This window comes from Trichosurus vulpecula, chromosome 9 (genome assembly GCF_011100635.1).
Source record: "Trichosurus vulpecula isolate mTriVul1 chromosome 9, mTriVul1.pri, whole genome shotgun sequence".
In the NCBI taxonomy this organism is placed as follows: domain Eukaryota; kingdom Metazoa; phylum Chordata; class Mammalia; order Diprotodontia; family Phalangeridae; genus Trichosurus; species Trichosurus vulpecula.
In genome coordinates this window covers 189,829,430-189,853,535 of record NC_050581.1, presented here as the reverse complement: position 1 = coordinate 189,853,535, position 24,106 = coordinate 189,829,430, and the positions used below count along the sequence as shown (strand labels likewise).

At 44.6% G+C, this 24,106-nt stretch overlaps 1 protein-coding gene across 3 annotated transcripts in view; it reads right to left on the bottom strand.

Moving 5' to 3' along the window:
• PDE1C (phosphodiesterase 1C) overlaps positions 1 to 21,302 on the bottom strand; it is a 289,616-nt gene extending 268,314 nt beyond the window's left edge. The window contains exons 1-2 of one of the 3 annotated variants that reach the window (XM_036738403.1): positions 21,241 to 21,302; positions 20,239 to 20,341 (exon numbers count right to left, since the gene is read on the bottom strand). In XM_036738403.1, the coding sequence (XP_036594298.1) occupies positions 20,239 to 20,339 (101 nt within the window). In that variant the 5' untranslated portion in view covers positions 20,340 to 20,341; positions 21,241 to 21,302. Of the gene's footprint in view, positions 1 to 20,238; positions 20,696 to 21,240 lie in introns of those variants that run through there. The other 2 variants (XM_036738402.1, XM_036738404.1) reach the window with 2 other exon arrangements.
• Positions 21,303 to 24,106: the final 2,804 nt, after the last annotated feature.

Below are 24,106 nucleotides of genomic sequence, written 5' to 3'. Positions count from 1 at the left end.
AACCAAGGAGCAAAGCGGGGACTAACTTGACCAAGGTTTTATAGAGAGCAGGCATCAGAGTCCAGATTTGAACCCAGGCCCACCAATGCCCTTTCTGCTGCACCACAGGGTCCTGCAAACTCTCCTGAATTGCTGCTGTCCTTGATTACTCTCCTAAAGGCAGGGGAGGGTGGCAGGTACTCTACCTGATTAGCAGAGTGGAATTAGGTGGGGTAGTTCAGTGGAAAGAGCACAGATTGCGTATTCAGAGAACCTGGCTTCTCTGTATGTACGTCTGATGCCTACTAGCTATGTGATGGACTTCAGTGTCCCCATCTATAAAGAGGGATTGGACTTAAGTGCTATATAAATGCCAGGTGTCCCATTCAGGTGAGATTTAGGAGCCTGTGTTCCAAGGAACTACCGTGAAACTAAGCAGGCCTCTACCTGTGGGCATGTCATTCAACCCACCTGGGCCTCAGTTTCTTCATCTGTAATATGGAGATACTACAGATGCCTTTCCTGCCTGCCTTTGGTAGTTGTGGTTAAGCTCAAATGAGACTTAGAGAGGTATGGAAAAGGGGGGGGGGGTGGTATTATTATTTTTAACGCTCTCCCAATTAAGTGACTGTGCTTTTACAGTCACTCCAAGCTCTATAACGTCTCCAGCTTCCTGTTGTTTGTGCTTCATTTCTGGGCTGAGGGTGATTTAAAGAAAGAGCCCCATGGCTTTTCACTGGAGGAGCTCAGAAGACAGAGGTGTGGGGACAAGAAAATGTCTCTGCACCCAGTTGCCCCAAGGAATGGAATTCTTCACACTTGCCTTCCCATTACAGTCACCGTATGCAAGCAGCCCTAGCCACTGGTTTTGTTAAATAGAGCTATGATCACCCACACAGGGTAGAAAAAGACTCAGCCAGTCAAATGTAAGTATTGCCAGGGCTTGTTCTTAATTTGAGGAGAGGAGGAAGAGAGATGAGGGAAGGGAGGAGGGAAACAGCTTAACCCCGGACCTCGAGGTGTCTCAGAGAAGTGCCCAGGGCTTGTTTGTATGTATGTATCTGTGTATGTGTGTATATATACATATGTATGTACACATGACTATGTATATGTATGTATATATACACATGTGAGTATATATGGATGTGTATATACACACACATATTACATACATAATGCTAATACTTATGCATGAATTGTGCTTGCATTATGGGAAGGAGTCCTCATACAAGGAGTTCCCCATGCTGATACATACACACAAATGTATATATACATATATATTATATATATATATGGATGGATATATTTCTGTCTTTACATGTGTATGTACATATATTGTATGAATATATAAAATGTATATATTATGTAATGTAACATTGGCCAATTAGGGCTCGGTCCCTGTATCATGTACAAAACCCCCTGCCTGCTTTCAATCCAATATTGGAACTTAAGGAAATCACTTTCTAGCCATGAGTGATTAAGGAGCCATGAGTCTCTACGCAATACAGAAAGGCTTTCTAGTTGGTCTGAGAAGCTGGACAGGCTATTGACTCAGGGGCTGGATGGAGTAGAGGTTAACTTGAAGCAAACAATCTTGTGTGCTCTCTCCTGGCATCTTCCAAGGAGCAAGACCACTTGTGGCAGGTTGGGGCCATGGGGGAGTGGCTGTGAAAGCATTTTGTTATTGTCCTTCAGTAGCATCCAGCTCTTCCTGACTCCATTTGGGATTTTCTTGGCAGAGATATTGGAGCAGTTTGCCATTTCCTTCTCCAGTTCATTTTACAGATGAGGAAATTGAGGCAAACAGGGTCACACAGCTAGTAAGCTTCTGAGACTAGATTTGAACTCAGATCTTGTTGATTCCAGGTTCTATCAGCTAAACCACCTAGCTGCCCCAGGGAAAGCACAGTGCTTGGTTTTTATCCCTTTTGTCATTCTAATTTTCTGAGCTTAGGTAAATGAGTATCCTGATAAGGAAGCACCCAGGTGATCAGTGACCCAAGAAAAGCCACCAGAGTCATCCCAGGTCTCATCAGCAACGAAAGTCCCAGAGTCAGGGGCAACAGCAGCCCAGTCTGGTGAGGAGCTTAAACAACTACCAGATAACCTCCTTGACTCAGCCCAGCAGCTGACTGACCCAACAGCCCAAAACTGAGTTCTACAGAGAGTTAGCCTGGCCAAACGAGGTACAATGCAGCCCAAAGAAAAATTGGTGGGAACCCTTCAAAGGCGGGGAAGGACTCTCAGGGACCAGGAGTCTCAAGGTACCCATCAGGCACATGGGTTCCCTGCATCTGTGCTTCAATAGGTTTACTATTATTATTATCATTATTATTAATCATCATCATCATCATTATCATCATCATTATCATTATTTAAGCCCACTCTGCCTAGAGACTGACTGTGTGTATGCAGAGGAGAGAATGCAATTCCCAGCTTGAGGAGATGTTTTTATCATTTCTTTCCTTGATACACCTTTGTAGAAAGCCAATTGATATTAACTGGCCCAATGATACCGAGAAAATGTCAACTGGCTAATTGATCTTAGAGGAGACACATGAGATGGGGGCTCATGAAGGTCAATAATAGAAGCCACAACCCTCAGGGTGCTCCTCCCAAAGTCTGATGGGAGAAGCCCACAACTTCCCTCTGAAGAGCCAACCTTGTGGGGCTTAGGTGGTTGAAGGGTAAGCCCAGAAAGGACACTACACGGGTGCTTACATGAATGCATTCAGAGAGAGACAGAGACACTTCAGGACTTTGAGAACCCATTTTATCACACCTTGGCACCAACCATGAACCAAGGACTAACAAAGACAAAAGTGAACAGTCTCTGGCCTTGAGGAGGCTACACTTTATCGGGGGAGGCAACAGACACATATGAACATGTGTACCAAATACATCAAAAGGCATTCCAAGTTGTGGGGAACAAGATCAGCATCCCAAAAACCCAATGGGAAGAGAGAGTTTCCAGAAGGAGAGGATGGTCAACATAAATGCTGCAGATGGACAGAGAAGATTGAGGAGATGGGGGCTGACAGGAAGTCATAAGGACCTGAGTTCAAATTTGACCTCAGACATTTACTAGCTGTATGACCCTGAGCAAGGCATTTAACCTGTGTCTACCTCAGTTTCCTCAACTTAAAATGGACTTAATAATAGCACCTGCCTCATTGGGTTGTTGTGAGGACCAGAAAAGAGAAAATAGATTTGCACAGTTTTCCAAGCCTTAAAATGTTGTAAAATGCTGGCTATTGTTATTATATAATTGAGAGATCATTGGTAACTTTGGAGACAGTAGGTCCAGTTGAACAATGAGGGCAGAATCTAGACTGCAAAAGGTTTGGAAGAGAATGAGGAGACAAAGGAGAAGTAGTGGCCTTCTCAAGGAGTTTCACAGAGATAGGTAAGATGATGATACAGGGGTGGCGGGAGCTAGTGAGGGTATTTTAGGATGGAGAGACTGAGGCATGTCTGTAGGCAGCAGCAAAGGGACTAGTCGATAACAAGAGAGTGAAGATGAGAGAGTTAGAGGAAGGATGGATTGGGAAGGGGAAGAGGGGAAAGGAGGCATCCAGGGGATTCCTTGGCAAGGAGAAAGGCCATCAGAGACAAATAAAGAAGAAGATGGGCTTGTAAGACATAGGGAAGGAAAGAAGATGCTCACCACCAGTCACCTCTGTTCTCTTGGTAAAATAGGAGACCAGGTGAGAGGGTGGGGGTGAAGGAAGGTGGGCACCTTGAGAAGAGGTTTGGAGCAGCCATGGGCGAGGGGAAGAGAGAATGGAACAGAGAGGAGTGAAAGTGCCACCTCTGCCCCAGCATAAATACTCGATGCTCAGATTCTCACCTTGAATCATTTGTAATGCAATGTGCCGGCCTTGGTGTACAAGCTAAGTCCCCTGACAGAAGGGAGCACGCTTTGAGATGTTCTTTCCAGGAACAGGAAAATGTTTCTTTTAAACCATCCATGATGCTATGGGCCACTCTGTCACCTGATCCCTCTTGTGAAATAATAATAATAACAGTAATGATGGTGATGAATAATACCCACGTTCTACAAGGCAGCCAGCTTAGGAGAGAAGCTACAGCCCTTGGACGTGGCTCCGAGGGAAGGCAGCTGGACCACCTGAGACTTTCATTTGTGACCTTGGCCTCGTTAACACTTCTGTCCAAACAACTGAGCTCACAGACCCCAGACAGGTACAGAAAATAGCCCACGAGAGCCAGGGACGTCACAATGTACTTGTTGTGGAGGCTGTAGAATGAATTCTTGTTGGTGCAATCAGAGATTTTGAGTTTCCAGCCCATTCATTTTACAGAAGAGGAAACTGAGGCTCAGAAAGGTTGTGACTTAGGATCTAGGATATAGAGCTGAAAATGACCTACTATTTGACAGACGGGGAAACTGAGGATCAGAGAAATTACATGATCTGCCCAAGGTCAAGCAGGCAGGCAGTAACTGAATGGCAGAGCCAAGTTTTGAATGCAGGGCCCCAGACTCCAGGTCCAGCACTCCTTCCACAGTAGTGGAAAGTTCAGGTGTGGATTGGATTAGCTGAGCTTTAGGTCCCACCCCACTCTGAGCACTTACAATTCTCCATCTTTTGTGCCAGGACTATGATGGGTATTGTCAGCCTCTTAATGTCCCTACAAATGTGCGCACGTGGGCCAGAAACAAAAGGCTATATTGATATTGGCAAAGGAAAATGTTTGACTGCAAAAACTGGAGAAAACATGATACTGCCTACACATACTTGGCAGATAGTTGTTTAAAAAAAAAAGATATTCTGGTCAGAATGAATGAGTTGACTTCCAAGCCCAAATGTTCCCTAGCATAGCGATTCTCTCAAATGCTGGGAAACTGAATTTTCTGGTCTAACAGTCTTGGTATGAACCTTTGGGGAGTTTCTTTGGGTTTAAAAGCAAAGGTTAGAGTCAAGGCCTCTCTGAGTTTCCTAGCACATTCTATATTAGAATTTGAAAATATATTGGTTAGTCTTAATCACAGTGGGTGTTTGTGTGCACGTGTGTGTATGTGTGTGTGCAAACATGCTCTGAAAGCCTTCAAGTTATATAAATGCCAGCTTTCTCACTTACGCTTCTCAACGACCCTGTGAGGTATATGCTGCTATTATCTTCACTTTACCAGTAAAGAAACTGAGACTCAGAGAGTGAGATGACACACTCAGGGTTAACCAACTAGTGAGAGTCTAAGGCAGGACTCAAACCCAGCACCCCAAGCTTCCTCTCTTAGTGGGAAAGTCAAACTGTGGGCATGGGACTCTTCCAGATTGGGAGTTGAGAGGACAAATGTTCAAGGAAGCTCTTAGATGTTCAAAGCGAAAGGATGCCTAAGTCTCTACCTCATCACATCCCCAGCTTGCCAACGTACCAGGAGAGACCTTTTAAGCCAAAATTCCTACTTATCTGGCCATGGAAAGAGGAGAGACTGCAGCTAAGTTTTCTCCATAGGTGAAAATCAATTCTGTCCATCCCCAGAACAAAGAAAAGGAGCAAACAAAAGTATGGTACAAGACTGAGGCCAGGATAAAAAGCCTTTCCTGCTCCTCCCCCTAAGGCAAGAGATCTCCATGTGGCTTCTTCATGTTGTTTGAGACATTTTGATTGACTTCCCACCATAGTACACATACTCCCACCGGAATGGAGGTTAAAAACGTATTGTGAAGCCAAATAGAGATCTTTGGATTTGCCTAGTTTGGATGCTTGGATTCTTGGAGATGATACTTGTTCCTATTAATCTATAAGCCTCCTGAAGGCAACGACTACTTCATCCTTGTCTCTGGATCCCCAAGGCTACCACTGTTCCTGGCACATGGTATGTGTTTAATAATGATGTTTGTTAATTCATCGTTTGACAATGAAGAGTTGACTATACTCAACACTCTGATGAATATAGTCTCAACATTGTGGATACTTCCCTCCAGGGATACCAAGTACAACCTATCCATGCCTGGCCATCCTGTGTGCTACATATATGAAGAGGGAAAAATATTCACTCAAACAGCAGTCTCTGGATTTGGACAATTTCCACATTCCTTTTATGATTTCTTCTTTAAAAAATAACTTTACAGTCACAAGTACCATTGGTAAGTTCCCCATCTAAAAATTGGAAGGAATATTGAGCTGATTGGTGGCAGGGATTGTTGATATAGTCTTACTCTGGGGAAAAAGCGGGTTTTACCATCAAATTGGAGTCAGATAGACTACAGTGTGGACTTGCCTGTACAAAAATTGAAAAGTTGAAGCCCATAGCCTGGGTCTTGACTTTTGCAGAGAAGCCAGGTCAAGCAAGAGACTTCTGAGTCATACCAGCTGTCTGCTGGCAGGCCAATCACAGGAACCAAGGATAAGAAGCAGAGGAAAACAATAAGAGAAAATAATAGGCTGGTGGATTTGTAAGTGGTTGGGGCTCCATGATGGTGTGACTATGACAGGCCCAGAAGTATTTGCATTTTCAGGTTTATCCCTTATTTGGGCATGAAAAACTTGATGCCTGGTTAAAGGGAATTCCAACAACAGAAAAAAGACAGAGGAAGTAATGGGACAAGGGGATGCCCACGAGGGCCACTTATGTGTAATCCACTTAACAAAGTCTCCAAAAAATTCTATTAGCTAAATAAATATTTAAACATAGTTCACATCTAAAGGTGAAATTGGGGCTCCTATTCATTAAAAAGTACATTCTCTTTTTTGTCCATTTCTTAGATTGCCATGGCCAAATCTTTATGTAGTGGCCAATTTCTGGTGGTTATGGTCCCTAGTTCCATGTAACCCACTTCTGCCCCTACAGAATATTGGAAAAGAGGACACAGAGTACTTAGGGCATTATGCAAATGGTAACCTAACTCCTTCATACTTGGGTCCAAAGACAGGAAAAAACAATTCATAAATTCATTAATTAATTTGAGTCATGTTTAAACTGTTATTGTCAAGTGAAATCATTTGAGTATTTGAATGGATTCTTCTTAGTCATTGTCACAAGTCAATAAGATGCTTAATTTAAGTGTGTGTGTGTATGTGTGTGTGTGTGTGTGTGTGTGTGTGTGTCTGTTGAGCATTTGCTCACTGTACACAGGTCTCAAATTTCCTATCTGGGGCCCAGCTGCCTTCTATACCTTCAGAGAACAGCCATTCTAAAGGAGTCACAGAATTCCAGCATTGAAAGGTACCTCACAAGTCATCCAAAACAACCTACCCTTGAATAAGGATTCTCCCTGCAGAATTCCTGAGAAGTGGTCATCCAGCCTTGGCTTGGAGACCTCCAGTGCAAGGAAACACACTCCCTCCTCAGGCATCCCATCTCACTTTTCAATAGTACTTATTGTTAGGAAGTTTTGTATTTTTTTTGACAAAAAACCTAAAATTTCCTCTTTGTAGCTATCTAACATTGCTCTTGGTTCTACCCTTTGGAGTCAAACAGAACAATTCTAGTCCTTCTTCCTTGTGTTGTCTCTTCAAATACTTTAAAGAATCACAGAATGTTAGAGTTAGGGGGCAGTTATCAAGTTTCCGCTCCCTCTCCTCCTCTCCATGTAAACAACTCCAACTCCTTCAGCCCTTCCTTTTATTCATGAATTCTTAATCTGGTCCAGGAATAGATTTCAGGAAGTATGTAAACAAATTTTCACATCTTTGTTTTCATTAACCACTAAGTTACCTTTAGCATTTCCTTTTATCATAATTATTTAAAAAGATGATTTTGAGAAGTAGTCCATAGGTTTCCCCAAGCTTCCAAAGGGGTCTGTGATACAAAAAATGATTTAAAACCCTTTATTTAATTAACCCTCTTATGAATGGAACAAGATAGGCAGTGCGTAGGAGTAAATGAGTATAGTGTGTAATAGCTGACCTTGAAGCCAGGAATACATGGGTTCAAATCCTGCCTATGATACCCTGACCAAGCCACTTTACCACTCAATGCTTTAGGCAACTCCATAACACAACGAATTGGAGAGAAGGTGCAATCTGAACTGGAAGGTGGAGTTTCCTCATCTGAGATTTCTCTGAACTAGCGAACTCTCTCAGTTCTAGTCTCTAATCCTGTCCCTAGCCCTGTGTCTTGAACAAAAGGACCTTCACCATCCTAGATGCTCCATGGACATTTTCAAGCTTAACGGTGTCTTTCCTTCCTAAAATGTAGCAAGCAAAACTGATTATAACAATAATACAGATGTTTTATGACCAAGGCAGATATTAATTAAGCTAGTAAAGAATTATCATTCAAAATAAAAGTACAAACAAGACCTTCAGTAATGAATGAGCTGTCCTTCCTGAAATATGAATTTCCAGTTTAGAAGGCATTAGAATAGGCTAAAATACCTTCAACACTCAAACTCTGCTTAACATAATTTAATCTTTCTTAAAAATTGAATAGCCATCTTATTATATAGCTCAGTGCAATTATGGATATCAATTCTCCAGAACTCAATCAGTCAACAAGAATTTATTAAATGCTTGCTATGTTCCAGGCCTTGCACGACGCTGTTGTTGTCAATATAAAGGAAGCTTGGAGTTGAATCTTTCCTGACTCTATGACCTTCCCGGGGAGTTGATTTTTTAATGAACCTTTGGCATCATCTTGTTCTCAACAGTCTCATAATTGGTAGCCCTACATTCAGTTTCTCTTCCCTCCAATCCTTCCCCACATAGCTACCAAAATAATCCTCTTCACACACATGCCTGACTATGTCACTCCCCAGAAGTTTCAGTGGTTCCCACTTCCTCTAGGCTAAAATATAAACTCTTCAAAGTGGCATTCCAGCATTTCCCAATCTGGCTCCAGCCTACCTTTTCAAACTATTGTCATAATCCTTCCCTTCATACATTCTATGCCCAGCCACACTTGCCTGCTTGATGTTTTCTATCCTAAATCTCTATGTCTTTGCACAGACTTTACCCCATGCCTAAAATGTACTGTCCTCCACTCTGCCACCCCTTAGAATGACTGGCTTCCATCAAGGTTGAGCTCAAAAGCCAACCTCCAAATGGAAGTCTTTCTCAATGCCCTTGTTGTCAATTCTTTGCCCTCCTCCAATGATCACGTATCTCCTGATCCATTGCAGCCTTTCAGTAGAATGGAAGCTTCTGGAGGACAGGGACAATGCCACTTTTGTGTGTGAAGCTCCAGTTCCTGGGGTTATAAGATCATGGACCTAGAGCTGGAGGAACCATAGATGTCATAAAATCTCTGCATACCACAGTGCCTACAATGAAGGTTTCTTGAATTGAATCAAACCAAGCACATTCAATTAACTCTCCAAGACTATTTAAAACAGCAATAGGCAACTGACTTGTCCTCAACTAACTGAGTTCTAGCTAGTAATTCTGCATTTTCCTTAACTTCATCATCTGTTGCTATGCACTTGACTAACATTTGCCAGGACACGCTTGAGTAATGCTTATATGCTTAATAAAAGCCTGCTGGAATAACATTAACAAGTTATATTTATACATTTACTCTATAATTACATTATGTCCTTATTAGACAATTCATTCTTGACACAGGAACCATCCCCAAGTATGTCCTGTGCCCTTTTATGGACCAGCAAGTCATAAATCATTTTCAGAGCTACTTCTAAAAAAAGTCCTATGAGGCAAGTCACTAGTCTCCCCTCCATTTTCTGATCAGAGAAACTAAGGAAGAAAAAATGGGTTATTCCCTGGGTCAGAGAAGTTAGAAATATTGGACTTGACATTCAAAGCCTCCGAAAGCAGGGCTGCTTTCTAATCAAAACAAGGTCAAAGCATGGGCAAAAAAAATTTTAAATCAGCAGTTAACTATCTTGGAGCTTTCTAATGAGAGTCTCTACTTAGAAAAATCCATAGCTATGTGGCCTAAGGCAAGTCACAATATCCCTGGGTTTACATTATCTCATCTGTAAAATGAGACTAGAGACTTCTAATCTCCCCCCAAGCTCTAAATCTTGATAAATGTTAGAGAATCAAGGCTTTCAATATCCATTGGAGAATGTCATGTATTCTCCCTGGGCCAGCTCCCCATGCCCCAATGTCATCACTCAGTCAACTAGTATTTATTAGCACTAGAAGGACCAGGTGTGTCTATTGATGGAACATTTTGCCTGGTCCTTGGAGATATTCTTAAATTTCAATCCATTAAGGATCTCCTATGTGCCAGGCACTGTGCTAAGCATGGAGGTCACAAAGAGAGGCAAGGGATAGTCCTTGCTCTCAGGGAGCCTTAGATAAGCCTAACAGATTCCCTGTCTTATATAAGAAACATTTAGCTAACGCACAATAAGGATTTTGATCTACATTAAGTGAAACATGATATTATTCTCCTGGCAGCTCCCTGGTGCCTTCATGGGAGGAATAAATAAATGGCACCTTAGATAAGGATAAACGTAGTAGTAACACATGCCAAGCATCATTTAGCTTGACGCAAGCAGTTCTCTTGATACAGCAGGACGTCATGTATCTGAATGATTCAGGGCTGGCAGGAATCCACAGAAACTGAGAGTTTAGAAACAGATTTGAAGTCTCTTTATGGCATCAGGAATTACATGGCAGATTGGAAGCAAGAAAAATCCAGGATAAAAAACACGACGCGGTTGCTTTGTCCAATAGACAAAATAGGGTGGAGGGGGTGGGGGAGGTGGATTTGATGCCTGTAAGGTCATTTCCAGCTCTGATCCTATGCAGTCATGGTTCTTCCTCCCAATCATCTGGGAAGAAGATATTTGCATTTTCCACTGGACAATGAATAATTGTACACATTTCCTAGCAAAGCCAAGGTCTGAGGAAAGCCTCTAAAAATCTTTCATCAATTTCTGCCAGCTGAAACAGGCAAAACAACCCTCAGGGTGTGGAAAACACTAAAAGAAAACTGTGTATCGGGCTAAAAAAGGTTTTGGGGAAAAATGAGGCTCACCACCAACGGTTTCCTGTGGATATGCTTATTTAAGAAACCTCAGCAATTGTGACAATGACAGTAAATACGATGAAAATGGAGAAGCCTGAGAAGGATTATCTGAACTGATGTGAAATGACATGTCGATCCTAGAACACAGCATACGAATGACTACAAGGTGGCAGCTGAGGATGCCCCAGACTTAAGGTCAGGAATTCCCCAATTCAAATTCAGTCTCAGACACTTAGGAGTTATGTGACCCGGGGCAAGTCACTCGAACCTCTCACTGACTCTGTTCCTCACCTGCAAAATGGGGATAAATAATCTACCTCCCAGGATCATTGTGAGGATCAAATGAGAGGATATTTATAAAGCTCTTAGCACAGTGTCTTGTGCCTAGTAGGCTATACAAGCGTTAGCTGTTATTATTTACAATCATTATAAAACATCTCCAGGAGCCAAAGTGGGTAAGAGCACCGGACTTAAAGTCAGGAAGATCCAAGTTCAATCTTGCCTCTGACACTTTCTAGCTGTTTTACCTTGAGAAAGTGATTTAACTCATCTTGCCTCAGTTTCCACATCTGTAAAATTAAAGTAATAATAGCACCTACCTCCCAGGGTTGCTGTGCAGATCAAACAAAATGCCATATGCCCAGTGCCTTGCCTTAAAGCATTTTTTTTAATCTTCGTGACTATGACGTGTCCATGAAAAGAAACAAAAATAAAAAAATTGAATGTGAAACGATAATGACCAAGTTTGGCCCCCCAAAGGATAGGCAAGGGACCTTCCCCCACTGCTTTGGAGAGCTGGGGGGAGGACCGTGGGCAAAAAAACACTGCGTGTAACGTCAGAATTTTATGATGTGTTTGTGTTGCTAGATATGTTTTGTTTTCTTTATTGCTTTATTCTTTGTTACAAAGGACGGCTTTCTGGGAGGAGATATTGCAAAAGGAAGGTGATGTAAAAAAAAAGATGGCAAAAATTTTTTTTCTTGGAAAAAGAAACCTCAGAAGTATGATATTTCCTCATGGCTATAACCAGGCTAAGGTAAGTGGGGTTTTGCCTCAGGACACTAAAATTTAGAGGATGACAAGAGCACTTAGATTCCTTCAGCAGGTATACGCTTACTGAAATTAATCAGCACTTCTTTAGCAAGAATAATTCATTGAAATAGGAAGCTGCCAGAGGGCGTGCTTCTCCCCACCGAGGCCACCCCAAGCGGTGTCCCAGCCTCAGCTTCTCTCTGCACCATCCACGGTGGTGGTCATAGGGTCTAAGGGGCTTTCCCCTGAATAAATACTTATGTACCCTGCCCCCTCCAAGGCAAGCTTGTGAGCTCGAGCATGCACAGGCATACGCGCGCGTACACGCGCACGCGCGCACACGCACACACATGATTTTCTTAAAAGTTGATTGCTGCCGTCTTTCATGTTGATTGGCTCAGAATACATGTTATGTTACTTGCCCATGGGGCTGATCTCTTGGTGACAGCTCTGTCTGAACTCAGAGAAACGTCACTAGAGCTTTAAATCTGCAAGACCCGAGTTCAAGTTTGATCTCAGATACTTACTGGCTCTGTGACCCTGTCATTTAACCTGTCAGCCTCAGCTGCTTCATCTGTAAAATCGGAATAGTAGTGGCCCCTACTTCTGTGGGTTGTTGTAAGAATAATATAGGAGAACATTTGCAAAGCACTTTGCGAACCTTGAAGCATTGCACAAATAGCGACTATTATGAGCTATTAAAGCGCCCTGCAGACATTAAAATGCTCCAAAAGCGCCCGACCCCTGTAATGACTGCTTCTTTGACCTAGGGCACACAATTACTCGTCTCTCAGGGCCTCCGTTTCTCCATCTGTAAAGTGAGTTTTGAGTCGACGAGATCCCTAAAGTCCGTTTGAGATCCCAATCTCGTTCTCATTCTCCAGGAACAACGGACACCAGGTGGCGTCAGAGAGCGAGGGGGAGGGTGGGCTCAGTGTGGGTCACAGCCCAGTGGTGGGGGTTCTCTCCCTTACTCGAGAATGATGAAGAGCAAGAGAAGGAAAGCGATCAAACTTTCAGGTTAACCCTCTTAGCTCAGGTAAAAATTAGTTTTATGCTCTTTCCCGTTTCCAATGGGATCCCATCAGGACCTGAAGAGTTGTCACATACAGTCCCTTTCATATGCTCTTTCATACCATGGTGAGTCAACCTGACTTTCTTGCTGCTCCATCTCCTGCCTCCGAGCTTTTGCATTGACTGTCTCTGCATCCAATTTACTCGCTCTTCACCTCTGCTTTAGAATCCCCAGTTTCCTTCAAAGCTCTGCTCCAGGACCATCTCTCACAGGAGGCCTTTTCTGACCCTCCCCCAGCTGCTAGTGTCTCTCACAAAATTTCACTGCATTTTTGGGATATACTTTATATCTAATTATATGTCAACAATATATGTTGTTTCCCCAGTTAGTCTGCTAGCTCCCTGAGGTCAAGAATTGTTTCTTTTGTTTGTTCCTTTTTGTATCTTCGACAGCTACCATGGTGCCTGGAACACAGTAGGTGCTTAATAAATGCTTGTTGATTGTTTTTGTAAATTATGCAATGACCTTTGATTTTGTAAATATCAATTTGACAAATGCCTCCAGAATGTTCTCACCAGCTTAAGGACAATCACAAAGAGGGACTTTTTTCAACCAACAAGAGACAATTACACAACAAGAGACAAAATCCATATTTGTAAATGACATTTATTTAAAGAGGGAGATGGGATAGAGAGGTTAGAAAGGGAAGAAGAGAGACACACCCCAGCAATTCACAGCCAATCAATCAATAAGCATTAATTAAGTGCCTACTGTGTGCCAAACTGGGAATAGAAAGACAAAGAATGAAATGATTCCTCCCCTCTAGGAGCTCCCATTCTAACTAAATAAACCTATGGGGTGATGCTTAGATCTGAGCCCCAAGTCTTTTATTCTCCAAATTCCTTATTCTCCAAAAGGACAGGGAAGCAAAAAGGGGACCTGCTATTCTAGACTTGGTTCTCACCAAAGAGAAATCGGGGATGAGGGTGGAAATGATGGGAACCTCAGGGACAAGTAGCTGCTCTTCTTAAGGCATGGAAGAAAGAGAAGAAAGCTGGGCACAATCTGCCATGCATTCCAGATCTGGGGAAAGCCCAAGAAAGGGTAGGGAGAAGCCAACAGCCTCACAGAAAGTCATCCCAGACAGGATGGGAAACACTCAGGAATGACATTTAAAACCCCCAAACAAATCAGAAATATAGAAGGAAAGGGGAAGAAGGATCATCTGAAGAGATGGATGTGGATAAAAAGGGAGCTCCTCACCAAGGCCTACCAGGCTAATGTGAGGATTGCCAAAAGCTGAACGAGCTGAAGGTGCCAACAAATGCCAAGGGCAGCAAAAATGGTTTGCTTGTTTTTTAGCAATGCTGGGAAGAGAAGGAGACTAAAGAAAAGTCAAGACCATATTTTAGGGTAAACGAGAAGATGATTATGAGAAGGCAAAACTTCTCAATTTCTTGCTTCTTTTTTCTTTTCCAAGGAGAATGATGTCAGGGAAAGGATAAAACAAACAAACAAAAAAAATGGTTAGTAGGGTACTAACAGTGGATAGAGCACCAACCCTGGAGTCAGGAGGACCTGAGCTCAAATCCAGCCTTATTAGGTGTGTGACCCTGGGCAAGTTGCTTAACGCTGACTGCCTCTCCCCTTCAAGAAAAAAAGATAAGGGAAGAGAGAATAAAGGAACATTTCACTGTTCTCGGTAAGTTCAAAGTCACTATGTCATGATGAATTTCCCTCCTTCCAGGATATAGGATCAAAGCTGGAAGGGAACTGACAACATCTAACTCAATCTCTTCATTTTACAAATGTGGAAACTGAGGCTCAGAGGTGTGAAAGGACTTGGCCAAGGTCCTACAGGGTATCATGTATTCCTCAGTACCAAATTGGTACCAGACAATATTCCTCTGAAAAAGTCATGGAAATTTTAGTGAACAGTGAGCTTATTGCTAATCAGTGGCATACACACACACACACACACACACACACACAAAACCTAACACTATTCTATTCTTTGTTAAAGGCATCACATGTAGAATGAATGAGGTGATGATCCTTTATTTTCTGCCCTGGTCAGACCACAGTTGGAATGGTACATTTAAGAAGGACATTGACAAGACAGAACACATTCAGATGATGTGACTGGGATGGTGGATTGACTAAAGAAACTAGAAAAATGGAGCCTAGAAAAGAGAAAGTTTGGGAGATGCTTGATGGCTCTCTCCAGGTATTTCAATCTCATGTGGTTGTTTCGTTTCCTGAGAAGCAACTGGTAGAAGTTGCAGGGAGGAAGATTCGGACTTCATATAAGGATTGTAATTGGAACCATCCTAAACTGGACTAGTCAGCCTCAGAAGGTAATGGCTTCCCTCTTACTAGAGGTTCTCAAGGCTGGAAGACCATTTGCCTTATATTCATCCATGCATTCATAATATTATGGAGGGAACACTTGATCAAGCATGAGATGACTCCTGAGATACTTCTCAATTCTGATATCCTATAATTCTGAGCTGCTGTAGGATAGTACAAAGAGAAGCCAGGTGACCTGCCTTCAAATCCCCACACTGAAATGATTAGCTGGGAGACTTTAGACAAGACACTTAAAACTCTAACGCTCTCTGCCTCGGTTTCCTCACCTGTAAAATTCAGATAATAATTGCAGTTCCTCCCTCACAGAAGCATAGCAAGGATTAAATAAGATGGAGTCAGCAACGTTCTCATGAAACCATCAAGTTCTCTGTAAATGTCAGCTATAATTAGCAAATCATATTAATTATCTCTGTTTGTGCCTCTGAGTCCACACATGTGAACTGGAGCTAAAAATTCCTACCGCCTCGCTCTCTCATGGGGATATTCTGGACAGATGTGTTGATATATGTTGTCACATATCAGCTAACTCAGGATGTAAGCCCGTCTTAACTTGGATGCTCAAAAAGCCATGTTTCATCCTTTGTGCACCTAGCTCTACATGGAAGTAGAGAAATATTATGGCCTCTTTGCATGTATGCACTAGGGAGAAACAAGAGTCAGTTTATTCCCCTGGGATGACAGCCACTAAAGTAGCAGCGTTTGGGTGTGATACCCCCAGCCATTCTAGCTTCACCCATGCCTCCGAGTTCATATTAATCTTTGGGGAAGGGAATAAGCATTTATTAAACACCCACTATGTGCCAGTGCTATGCTAAGTGCTTTATAAATATTATCTCATTTAAGCTTAGGGGAAGACACCTGTCTTCTCTGGTTTCCTTCCTTCAGTCCTTTGGAGAAAGTGCCCTTTTGAGGGTATTGGAGCCTCCCAGCAAGGCAGAGAAGTTAGCTTCCTTCCCCCATCCCCAGTCTGGGGAGGGGCCATGCACTAGTCCTGTGATTTCATTCCAGGGTGAGAACTCCCTCTATAATGCAGATCAGCCCATGGTCAGTGACAAAGTCACACAAAAAGCTGACTGGGACCTGCAGAGTCTGTGTGACTTGCCTAGAGTCATGCTGCCAGTACAGCCCATGGAGGCTTCCCACTCACCCCCAACCAGAGAAGTTGACAAGCAAATAGCTCCAACATCTATTCACTTCAAAGGTAAAAGTATAACTGGGTAGTGGCAGGGCGGGGGGCACTTTGGGCCAGAGCAATAACCTTCATGATCATAACTCCAATGCCAAGACTCTGGGTCCATGAGGGAAACACAGCTATAGGCAGTCAGTCCGTCCATCCCACACATGACTTACCCAAGAAATCCCTGGAGAGAGCCATAGCAGTAGCTCACTAACAGTGATTTATTGCTTAATTCACAGCTGGGCAATTTTCAGACCCGACAGGCCATTATAGCTCCATTAGCCCATGTCTTGATGTACTCTGCTAATTTGGAGTAATAGATCAGAAGGGTGTGAATTTGAGGGTGCAGAGAAGAGACAGTTGTCAAGTTCATATACATATATACATACACATGTACAAATACACACATGTATGTACGTATAGAGAGAGACACACACAGAGAGACAGAGACAGAAGAGACAGAGACAGAAGAGACACACAGAGATAGAGAGAAAGGAGAGAGACAGAGAAAGGAAAAGAGGTGAGAGAAAAGCAGACAGAGATGAGAGGGAGAGAGTAAGGGAGAGAGAGAATTCATTCTGTATATTTACATATATGTGTGTATATACATGTATGAATATATGTATACGTATATTTGTAGATGATAGATAGATAGATAGATAGATAGACAGATAGATAGATAGACAGACAGATATACATATGAGGGGACTGGACCCATGATTTCCTCAGTATGGGGAATGCTCAGTGTGGAAATTCCCTCCACCAAAGCTGAGCAGCAAGTGATCTGTAACTTATAAAGTCATAGAGATTTGCTGCTGCGGGCAACTGAGCTCAATTGCCTTGCCTGGGGACAGCCAGTCATTCTATGTCATTGTTGTGTTTGTCCTTCATTGTCGAAGAGGACCATGGCACCAGGGAAATGATGACATGACTTGCAGTTGACTTTGATTTCAGTGAGGGAGGGCTGTGCAAGGTCACCAGCCTCACTTTCTCCTCCAGAGCCCATTCTATGTCATAGGTGAGACCTGAACTCAGTCCTTCCCAATTCCAAAACCAGCTCTCTCCTTCCTGTGCCACACTTCCTTCATATGAGCACATTTAGATGTACCCCATGAGGAGATGGGGCTGGGGAGGGAGTTCACTACACCTGTGATCTCATCTCTGTAAAGAACTCCCATACCCATGCAGATTAAATGTACCTACTCTGCAAATTAAAAGTCTTCGAGAGCATGGAGAGTCTAAGCGACTTACCACAAGTTCCACAGCTAGTCTTGCCACAAGACTTGAACCCATCTCCCTAACTCCAAGGCTGTCTCTCTGGCCACTGCACCACTAACGAGGCCACCTCATCCCTAGCAGTAGTAGCAGAATGGTGGTAAAGGTCATGAATACAGCTAGAAGAAGAATTCTCATATTATGGGGCCTTTCCCATGCAAACATTAGCTCTTAAGGTTTTCTCTACATATTGGGCGTTAGTTCAGGTCAGGAGTTCCAGAGAGGGCAAGGGGAAAGATTTAGAAACACAGCTAAAGAATATTCAACCAGAAAATCCCAGGTGCCTCCAGTAGGCAAAGCACCACATAGAAGGAAGAGCAGCAGACACGTGGAATCAGACCTACTATAAAACCACATCCTGACCTCAAGGAGTTTCCCCCCCTTTGGGGAGAGAGAACTAAGTGCCAGGAAACAAGAGCCCTGCAAGTATCATTAAGCAGGAAAGTGTTTCAGTGCCAAGGGCAGCCAACTCAACTGGCCAACCCCAGAAGCTGGAGAAGAGTAACTGATGTTTGAATCCCTGGAAGGAGCCCAAGGCACAGTGTCCTTGGCCATTCCTGAACAAAGGACTGGTGCTGGGGGACAGCACATAAATCCTGTTTCCACAGGTAATTCCAGCATGCCTCCCCCAAAGGAAAAACTCACCTCACTCCCCAAATGAAGTCACTGACTTGTATGAGGGAATTTTCCCAAAAGTGGAATATGTTCAATGCAGCTCAAAGGGAGGAAAATATATCACCTTTGGTGGGTAAAAAAAAAAAATAAGCGGTCAAGCGCAAGCTTGGCTCCAAGGCTTCCTGGCAGTGTGCCCTTAAGTGAATGTCTCAGTTCCTTGCCTACAAGATAAAGAGAGTTGGGCCAACTGGCTTGCAGTCTCTTCTGGCTCTAAATCTATGATCTCCAGATGAGCAGGACAAGATTGCTGAAGCCTCTTCTAAAATCAAATGATTCTGCACACATGCCCAAAAAGTTGAAGATCAGATGGCTCCCTGAATCTATTTACTAAAGGATATTTATTTTTAAGAAAGATAGGCTAGCCTAGTGTGTAGAGAGCTGACCTTGAAGCCAAGAACATCTTTGACACATCCTGGCTGGGCAACCCTGGCCACCTCTCAGTACTCAAAGAAAGCATATATTGCAGAGAAGGCCCTGACTGACCTGCATCAGGACAGGAAGTATCCTCACCACAAGCTTCCTATACCAGTGAAATTACAGATCCAATTCTATCCCTTGTTTGGATTTGGGTTTTTACAAGTCTCACATGAATCTTTAGCCCTTTACAGAAATCTGTGCCCAGAGTTCTGACTTGGATGTGGCTTCCCTAAGCAAACACTCTGTTTTCCAGTATTTCCCTCTTCCCTTCCCTTCCATTCTCTGGGTAGGAAGAGGAGACTCCAAGAGGCATTACAGGAGAAGCCAAAAGAGGGCCAGCTCCAGATCTGGAGGTCCAGTGCCAGAGATAGAGTGTGTCTCTCAAACAAGTCTGGTCAAGTGAAAGCGAGGAGTTGAAAATTATCTGTCCAGTTTACTGATCCAGGTGACCAATTCAGTGTTTACAAAATATTTCTACAGTCTAGGCCAAATCTCTTCATGGCCACCTACCTACACACACACACACACACACATACACACGCACTCACAAACAACACAGGCAGAAAGAAACCTGCCCCTCTTCCCAGAGAAAAGCAGAAGGAATTCAGAAAGCCTCTCACACCTGCCAGTCAGAAGGTTTGGCAAGCCCCTTTTCTTGTTCTCTAACTGCTGCTAGGAGACCCCTCGCCCTGATTACTTCTTTTCCCAGCCCCCATACCGTTCCCCAAATAGTCCTCCTTTCCAACAAGCATTTTTGCTGTTGGCAAAGCTTCTGGGCAAATTCAGAATTAAAATGGGATATGGAGAGGGGGTGGGGGGAGAGAAGAGGATTTATTATCCAGATTACATTTTGCATCCCATCCCTAACCTGCATCCCATGACCACTCTCAGTGGGCTTTGGTTTGGAATTTTGTTATTGTTGGTTTCTTTCGGCTTGGGTTTGGGTGTTTTCTGTTTTTGTTTTGCTGAACAGCCGGCAAAGAAAATCAGTCTTTCATCAGGCATCCTAATGGTTTTTCTAAACTTTTCTCCTGGGGCAAAACGATCCAAAGCCTCTCCCTGAGTCCTTTGACCCTACCTGTCCCACCTACTGATGTGTTTCTTCCCTCTTCCCCAAAGCTGGAGTCCCCAACACCAGCCAGCCTACAGCTGCTTAGGGGATGAGAGAGGGTTTGAGAGGGGTTGGGGGTGACTGTAATTAACAGGGAGGCAGATGTGGAATTCCTGGGGCTGTTTCTAAAAAAACTAGCAGAATATGGGCTGGGAAAGAGCGGTTGGTTGGTTGGTTGGTTGATTGGTTCGGGTCACTGGAAAGGAATCTGCCATGGGTAGGCAAGGGTAGGGGCAGGGTCAGAGGCCGGGGCAGTAGCGAACCCTGAAAAGAGGCATACTCACAGCCCGCGGAGCCGGAGCCAGATTTTCTCGATCTGTTCAGGTTGGAGGTATTTCAGGGAGTTGCTCTCAAATTCTTCGATCTCCTTGGTGGGGGACTCCATGGCTGCGGGGTGGGGGGAGCGCTTGGGACGAAGCTCCGCGTTGGGGATTCCCCGGTCCAGCTCCACCACGTCCCCCGAACCTCCCAGCCCCTTCAGCAGGGAGCAGAAGCCAGAAGCGAGGCCATGGGCCACATCCTCCTCCAGCCCCCGTGCCCTGCCCTGCCCGAGGGCCCTCCCCTCCTCTCAGTGGGAGCCCCAGGACTGGACGCAGTACCTCCGCGCGTCACGGAGAGGATCCACGGAACTGGCCCGACCACAGTCTGCGGTGGTGGCGGCTCCCGCAGCTCAGGGCTGCCCCCAGGTGCACTCCTCTCCCCAGGCCATGTTCGCCCCCACCCCCAGGCGGGATGGGGAGTAAGGAAGGGAAGGGCTGGGGGCGGGCTGGAAGGAGAGGGCAACCAGCCAGAATGGGAAAAGGGGGAGGGAGGAAAGAGAAAGAGAAGAATAGAAGGGCAGCAGCGGAGAGGGAAGCAGAAGTGGCGGGGGAGTGGGGAGGGGGGAAAGAGGAGAGAAAGAGGGAGGAGGAGAGGAAAGAGGGGGAGGGGAGAAAGGGGAAGAGGGAAACAAGGATGGGGAGAAGAAAGAGGAGAGGGAGGAAGAAGAGAAAGAAGAGAGGAGAGAAGAAAGAGGAGGGGAGGAAGGGAGGCCGAGGAACTGGGGGGGGGGGGGCCGGGGAGCCAGCTAGTCAGCTCTCTGAAGGGGAGGAGAGGGAGCAATGAAGGAGAGGCTCGCACCTCCCTAGCGGGACCCTCTGCTAGCTCCGCGTCCGCCTTAGCCACTGGGCTTCCCGGCAACTTTCCCGTCCTGATCCGCTCTAGACGCTCCCTGATCGCTCCTCTGGGTCTGCAGGGAGGTCTACCATTCTCTGTGTGTCACCCTGGGCTCCCCTGCCTCCACTTACCAACTGCCTGCTAACTGGGAGGAGGGAGAGTCTTCCGTCTGTCAGTCGCGTTGCTTCTATTCACACACGCACACACGCATACACACACATTACTCTCACAGGCTCACACTCACACAACTGTCTGCGGGGTGTTGGAGGGTGGGGGAGGAGGATCACACTGAGTTCCAAAAGGGGAGAAACCAAATTTAAAGAAAGTCATTGCGAGGCCTCAGCCCGTCTGGAGGCAGCCAGACTCCGCGGGGCTCCTGCTCCTTCTCTTAATCCTCCCTGCTCTACAAAGGGCACCACCAAAACAGAAACAGAAAAGGAAGCCTTTCCTTTTCTGCCCCGCGGGGACGACAAGGCAAACAGCCCGGGAACTGCAATCCCTGGGAGGCAGCAAAGGGGTCAGAGAAACGAAGAGGGAAAGAGCAGCCCTAGGAAACATCTAATTCCCGGGGCCCCCGGCTCTTCCCTCTCCTCTTACGTCGACTCCAAAGTTGCGATCCCACTATGCATTAAAACACACACAAAAAAAACCCCGGGGCCTGAAGAATAACAGACTGCACCTTTCCCACCAGCCTACCATGTTTTCTCCTGTTTTTACAAAGAATAACAGGGTCGGCTTGTTTGTTAAACCCACAACCAAGTGGGAACACTTGGTCTTCCATTCTCCCTTCGCATTTCCCTCCAACTACTCCGTGTTTGAAAGACATCTCCCATCTCCAGGCTCCAGCAGGGGATAGTGGGGCTGCCCTTGGAATATAAAGCACCTGGGTCTGAGTCCTGACTTGGATAGATCCTAGCTGTGAGTCCAACCAAGCCATTTCAACCCTCAATTCCCTTGGACAACTTTTTTTTAATCTACTTTATTTTTTAAAATTGTAAGTTTATTTTTTGTTTTTAGTTTACTAACTCTCAGTTCCACAAAATTTGGGGTTCCAAATTTTCTCTCCCTCCCTCTCCTCTCCTCTCCCCTCCCCCCAAGACAACATGTAATCCAATGTATGTTCTACATAAACCTTCACATTAAACTTATTTACATAATAGCCCAGTTGTAAAGAAGAATTATAACCAATGGAATGAATCATGAGAAGGAAGGAACGAAACCAAAAAAGAAGGGAAAAAAAGAGAGTAAATAGTTCACCTCAATCTGCGTTCAGACTCGATAATTCTTTCTCTGGATGTGCAGAGCTTTTTCCGTCATGAGTCTTTTGGAGCTGTCTTTGAACCTTGTATTGATGAGAGAAGCCAAGTCTATCAAAGTTAGTCCTTACATGTGTCTGTAATCATGTATAATGTTCTGCTCCTCTCACTCAGCATCAGTTCATATAAGTCTTTCCAGGTTATAATGAAGTCAGTTTGCTGCTCATTTCTCATAGCATGATAGTATTCCATTACATTCACACACCACAATTTGTTTAGCCACTCCCCAATTGATGGGCATCCATTTGATTTCCAATTCCTTGCCACCACAAAAAGAGCTGCTACAAACATTTTTGTACATACTGGTCCATTTCCCACTTGTATGATCACTTTGGGATATAGCCCTAGAAGTGGTATTGCTGGGTCAAAGGGTATGCACATTTTATAGCCCTTTGGGCATAGTCCTGGACAACCTTCTAATTAGACTAAAAGTTAGTTCCAGAGTTACTGAGCTGCTTCACTAAAGGGAAGTTCCATGGTGGGAGTTCCTTAAACAAACGAAAATAATGGATCTGCTTCCGGCCCGCCTCCATCCCTACCCCACAAGGTAATGCCCAGGACACTCAACAGCTGGGCTGTTCCTTAGAAAAAAAGATGAAGATGTCCAGCCCCAGGAGAAGTTGTAAGGCCACAAGGGGGTCAATTTCAGCACACACAAACACACACACACACACACACACCCATACACACACACACGATGACTTCTGAGCTTTAGAACAAGAATTAGAAAATCCAACAGAGGCAGGCTGAAGGTGAGTGGAAGGGAAGCCCGGGCAAGGAGCCGTGGCCCAAGTCCTTGTACTACCTACATGTTTCCAGTAGAATGTAAGATCATTGAGCACAGGTACTGTTTCACTATGTACTTAGATTGGGTCTCATCCCAGGCTAAAAGGGAATTGGCCACTTACAGGCTGGAGTTCACTGTTGATGGGCCACTTTGTCCTATTTGCCCCTCCTCAGGCAGCCTGGTGGCCCTCAAGTTAGAGGGCTCCACAGATTGGTGCCAGACATGAAGAACATCGGATCCCCTTTAGCATCACTGCAGCTTGGAACTCCCAAACTCAAGCAATCCACCAGCCTCAGCCTCCCCAGTAATAGTCATAATAGCTGTACATCACCGTACAAGCCAATTACGTACCTTTGTTCCTACGATGCCTCGCACAGGACCTGACACACAAGAAACTCTTAGTAAATGTGAGCTGGATTGAATTTCTTCATCTTTCACAGGGGATCAAATTTGAGGAACTGGGCAATCATTAATGGGTACAAGAGTGGGCAGCTAGCCACGCCATCCTCCAACTAAGGAAGGCTGTGTGTATTGTTCAGGCACTGTGCATCTTCTCCCTTCCAACCATTCATCTATCAATCAATCAACAGCATTTATTAAGAGCTTACTTTGAGCTAAGTCCTGTTCTAAGCCCAGAAAATACAGAGAAAGGCGAAACAGTCCCTGCCTTCAAGGAGCTCACAATCTACGTGGGGAGGCAATGTATAAGTAACTAGTTACATACAAGATTCATAATGACCAGGTCAGAATCATTGCTCACATACTTGGCAGGATAGTCGCCCATTCCAGGAGATAAAGGGGAGGGAGAGGGGGGGAGGGGGAGGGGTAGAGCAGGCATCTGCTTGAAATGTCATTTGAGAGGAGATGATGGATCTGAGCAGAAAGACTTCTTCC